This window comes from Micropterus dolomieu, linkage group LG22 (assembly GCF_021292245.1).
Source record: "Micropterus dolomieu isolate WLL.071019.BEF.003 ecotype Adirondacks linkage group LG22, ASM2129224v1, whole genome shotgun sequence".
In the NCBI taxonomy this organism is placed as follows: domain Eukaryota; kingdom Metazoa; phylum Chordata; class Actinopteri; order Centrarchiformes; family Centrarchidae; genus Micropterus; species Micropterus dolomieu.
Window position 1 is genome coordinate 29,141,322 of NC_060171.1, and position 2,643 is coordinate 29,143,964.

Genomic DNA, 2,643 nt, shown 5'->3' on the forward strand with positions numbered 1-2,643 from the left:
GCTGACATGCTGAAGGCTCTGTGCTATCCCAGAGTGAAGGTCGGAAATGAGTTTGTCACCAAGGGACAGACTGTACCTCAGGTAAATTAAGATATACTGGTATCAATTTTCAGTTTTAATTTTCATGTAGTGCATCTGTATTTATATCAGAAGTCTACTTTTGATCAATTCATTTACCTCATCAGAGGAAGTTCAGAATATCATTAAACCAGCATTTTTGAAAATAGATGTTTACTTTAATCAAATCACATCCTGTGATTTTATTCAGGTGATGAACGCAGTGCCTGCGCTGGCCAAGTCTATCTATGAGAGGATGTTCTTGTGGATGGTCATCCGCATCAACCAGATGTTGGACACTAAACAGTCAAGGCAGTACTTCATTGGTGTCCTGGATATTGCTGGCTTTGAAATCTTTGATGTAAGCTTCATTTCCAACACTGATACTTTTCACGACAGAATCATTCTTATTGCCTAAAAGAGATTAATCTGAGTTTTTGTCCCCTCACAGTACAACAGCATGGAGCAGCTGTGCATCAACTTCACCAATGAGAAACTGCAACAGTTCTTCAACCACCACATGTTTGTCCTGGAGCAAGAGGAGTACAAGAAGGAGGGTATTATCTGGGAGTTCATTGACTTCGGCATGGACTTGGCTGCCTGCATTGAGCTGATTGAAAAGGTAATGACTGAATTTTGTGATTCTTTGTAATTGTTCTTAATTTGACTTAATGTATCACTTAATGACAAACTTCTCCAAATTTCCTCCAAGCCCATGGGCATCTTCTCCATCCTTGAAGAGGAGTGCATGTTCCCCAAGGCCACAGACACTTCCTTCAAGAATAAGCTTTATGACCAGCATCTTGGCAAAAACAAAGCATTTGAGAAACCAAAGCCCGCCAAAGGCAAGGCTGAGGCCCACTTCTCCCTGGTGCACTATGCTGGTACCGTGGACTACAATATCAATGGCTGGCTGGACAAGAACAAGGATCCACTGAATGATTCTGTTGTGCAGCTGTACCAGAAGTCCTCAGTTAAACTGCTGCCTGTTCTGTATCCTCCTGTTGTTGAAGGTAGGATAGTAACTTCATAAACAGATTTTAAGGTTGTAGATTCTGTATATTTTTATCTTACTGTAGCATGTTTTATGTATGTCTCGCCCTAACAAAACATGTCATCTCAAAATTATCAACAGAGACCGGTGGCGCCAAGAAGGGAGGCAAGAAGAAGGGTGGTTCTATGCAGACTGTGTCTTCACAGTTCAGGGTAAGGTTCAACATTGCAAACTTTGGTATAAACTACATCTCAGTTCATACTCAAACTCACAAATGTTACATTTCATGACAAGTGTTACCATCTTGGATCTACAGGAGAACTTGGGCAAGCTGATGACTAACTTGAGGAGCACCCATCCTCACTTTGTGCGCTGCCTGATTCCCAATGAGTCAAAGACTCCAGGTACATACAGAACATAATCTCAATGGAGTCTTTGAAAAGTGGTTATGTTTTGTTGGTATGGTTACTTACTATTGTGCTGCGTCAACAAAAAGACTTTTTATTCAAAGAAGTCACTATAAAATGTGTTTTTTACAGGTCTGATGGAGAACTTCCTGGTCATCCACCAGCTCAGGTGTAACGGTGTGCTGGAGGGTATCAGAATCTGCAGAAAAGGTTTCCCCAGCAGAATCCTCTATGGTGACTTCAAGCAGAGGTATCAGTGAATATTTTAATACAGTTTTTTGAGACTATTGAAAGAAAATGCTCACACTGACCATTAACTCTCTCACAAAAGGTACAAGGTGCTCAATGCCAGTGTCATTCCTGAGGGCCAGTTCATTGATAACAAGAAGGCTTCAGAGAAGCTGCTTGGCTCAATTGATGTCAATCATGATGAGTACAGATTCGGACACACCAAGGTAAGAACCATCACTGCATTGCTACATTAGTGTTTGTACCAATGTATATTGGCCCATGATATAGTCATATCAGGGGCCAAGGAACAAGTGATTAATTGTCAGTATAGAACCATGTGGGGTACGAGAAAATAGGCTACTGTTTTTGTTTTGTTTCAAAAGGTGGGAAGTATTCATTATGTGAGTTCTACCTACATTTATTTTAATTAATTTATTGTTTGTTCAGGTGTTCTTCAAGGCCGGTCTGCTGGGTACCCTTGAGGAGATGAGAGATGAAAAGCTGGCAACTCTGGTCACCATGACTCAGGCTCTCTGCCGTGGTTACCTTATGAGAAAGGAGTTTGTGAAGATGATGGAGAGGAGGCACGTTGAAAACAGCAAATTCTGAATGATGGCATGAAAAATCATTTACAACACTGCCCAAAATAACAACTTGTTGTCCACAGGGAAGCCATCTATACCATCCAGTACAACGTCCGCTCATTCATGAATGTGAAACACTGGCCATGGATGAAGGTGTACTACAAGATCAAGCCTCTGCTGAAGAGTGCTGAAACTGAGAAGGAGCTGGCCCAGATGAAGGAGAACTACGGAAAGATGCAATCAGACTTGGCTACTGCCCTGGCCAAGAAGAAGGAACTGGAGGAGAAGATGGTGTCCCTTCTGCAGGAGAAGAATGATCTGCAGCTGCAAGTAGCATCTGTAAGTACACATCAACAGAGAGTTGAGCTTT

At 41.8% G+C, this 2,643-nt stretch overlaps 1 protein-coding gene across 1 annotated transcript in view; it reads left to right on the plus strand.

Moving 5' to 3' along the window:
* LOC123962235 (myosin heavy chain, fast skeletal muscle-like) overlaps positions 1 to 2,643 on the plus strand; it is an 11,641-nt gene that overhangs the window by 6,935 nt on the left and 2,063 nt on the right. The window contains exons 15-22 of the mRNA XM_046038264.1: positions 509 to 679; positions 770 to 1,070; positions 1,193 to 1,263; positions 1,368 to 1,455; positions 1,591 to 1,708; positions 1,790 to 1,913; positions 2,137 to 2,273; positions 2,357 to 2,612. Of these exons, the coding sequence (XP_045894220.1) occupies positions 509 to 679; positions 770 to 1,070; positions 1,193 to 1,263; positions 1,368 to 1,455; positions 1,591 to 1,708; positions 1,790 to 1,913; positions 2,137 to 2,273; positions 2,357 to 2,612 (1,266 nt within the window). The remainder of the gene's footprint in view (positions 1 to 508; positions 680 to 769; positions 1,071 to 1,192; positions 1,264 to 1,367; positions 1,456 to 1,590; positions 1,709 to 1,789; positions 1,914 to 2,136; positions 2,274 to 2,356; positions 2,613 to 2,643) is intronic.